At 62.6% G+C, this 1,643-nt stretch overlaps 1 protein-coding gene across 1 annotated transcript; it reads right to left on the reverse strand.

The window, feature by feature from the left end:
- LOC101754270 (probable E3 ubiquitin-protein ligase ATL44) lies at nt 1-985 on the reverse strand. The gene has a single exon (XM_004957534.4). It carries the CDS (start codon nt 840-842, stop codon nt 213-215), a length of 630 nt encoding a protein of 209 aa, XP_004957591.1. The 5' UTR covers nt 843-985; the 3' UTR covers nt 1-212.
- Between the last annotated feature and the right edge of the window lie 658 nt (nt 986-1,643).

Here is a 1,643-nt window from a genome sequence, read left to right on the forward strand (position 1 = left end):
TGAAAGAGGGCAATCTTGCCACGTAGTTCTTGAGAAAACTTTTGCACTTAATATTCACAGATTAAAATGTCCCAAGCAGACGTTACAAGTGATTGATTGAATCACCATTGCACACTGTACTGCTTCAGTTATCCATCGGGAATTGTGGCAGGACCGGAAGGAGGCTACGTGTATGTACAAGGTGTTGGTGGTGCCCATGGACGCGCGGCAGCCTACGACACCGACGCTCGGCAAGGTCCGCGCTCGACGACGGCGACGGCGACGGTGACGGAGTACTCCGGCTCCGTGGAGGCCTGCGCCGACGCGCAGCACTGGAGAGGATCCGAGGACGCTGCTACCAGCGCCGGCGCCGGGGCCACGACAAGGGCGCTGCGGCAGGAGGGGCACGTGGAGGTGCAGAGGAGCCAGGTGTCGACGCAGGCCGCGTGGAAGGCGTGGCCGCACGGCGGGAGCACGCGGATCTCGTCGCCGCTCGCGAACTCGGCGAGGCAGATGGCGCACTCCGGCCGCTCCCCCTCCCCGCCGTCCCCCTCCTTGCCGGCCTCAAACGGCACGGTCGGCAGCTTCCGCAGCGCCTCCTCCTCGATCCCCTTGCGCTTCGCCGCCGCATGCGGCATTGCCGCCCCGTCGCCGTGCTCCGCATCCACGGAGTAGGCCGACGGGTTGCACAGCCGCGAGCACCGCGCGACGAAGGCGAGCCCGACGACGCAGAGCAGGAAGCAGAGCACGGCGGCGAGGATGAGGAACGTGTCCGTGTGGACGCCTGCCGACGCCCCCGGCGGCGGCGGCGTCGCGGCGGCCACCGCGGCCAGGTGCTCGGCGGAGGCCAGCAGGCGCCGCATGCTCGGTGGAAGGAGTGGTGGGGCAGCGGGAGCGGGGCCAGTTTAGGTCAGTAGTGTCCAGTGGAGTGGAGCTCTCTGTTCGGCTGGTGGGTGAGGGAGGAGGCCAGAGTTTGGCGCCGGGGCTGCGTTTTTATAGCGTGCGCGGTGCGCCAGGCGACGGCGATAGTGCAGCGCCGGATGTATTATATATAGAAATATGATACCTATGTTAAATAGCATTACAGGGATAATTCACGAGCAAGCGGCTCCACAAAGTGGAGTGTCACCCTCCGACAGTCCTTCTTGGAAAATTCCTTGGCATCGTTCATTGCTCTTGCACCTCCCTTTTTTCCCGAGTCTCTTTTGCTACCCCTTTTTCTGCTGCAACTGGACGCGAGTCCTTTTCTAGAATTAGGCGTGAGCTAATCCCTTTGGCCAGGGGTGCACAGTCCCCGTCCGAGGCGCAGTTCAGGTACAACCGTCACGCCCGAAAGCGGAGTCCACGATCGAGCCCCCCGGCCGCAACTTGCAAATCGGAAAACGACGAGAGCGTGAAGTACAGCGTCTGCGCAGGCTGGCTTCAACCTTGCTTGGGGGAAAAAGGAGGCGTGCAAGTGCAACCATGCCAAGGATGCGATCCCCCGATCGGTCAGACGCTAAAAACAAAGAGCTCGACGAGCAAAAAAGGTGGCGCTCTCCGGCCGCGCCCTCCGTGCGTGGTGGCGCGAGAGGCCGTCCGACCAGGCCCATGTGTAGGGTACCCCGCCACGTCAGGTCCATGCCAAAGGCGCGCAAGTACAATATTTGAACGGCACAGTCAGC

The sequence above is a fragment of the Setaria italica genome, chromosome II (assembly GCF_000263155.2).
Source record: "Setaria italica strain Yugu1 chromosome II, Setaria_italica_v2.0, whole genome shotgun sequence".
In the NCBI taxonomy this organism is placed as follows: domain Eukaryota; kingdom Viridiplantae; phylum Streptophyta; class Magnoliopsida; order Poales; family Poaceae; genus Setaria; species Setaria italica.

Excerpts from the sequence above, each read along its gene's own strand:
- LOC101754270 (XM_004957534.4), bottom strand. The coding sequence starts at position 842 with ATGCGGCGCCTGCTGGCCTCCGCCGAGCACCTGGCCGCGGTGGCCGCC.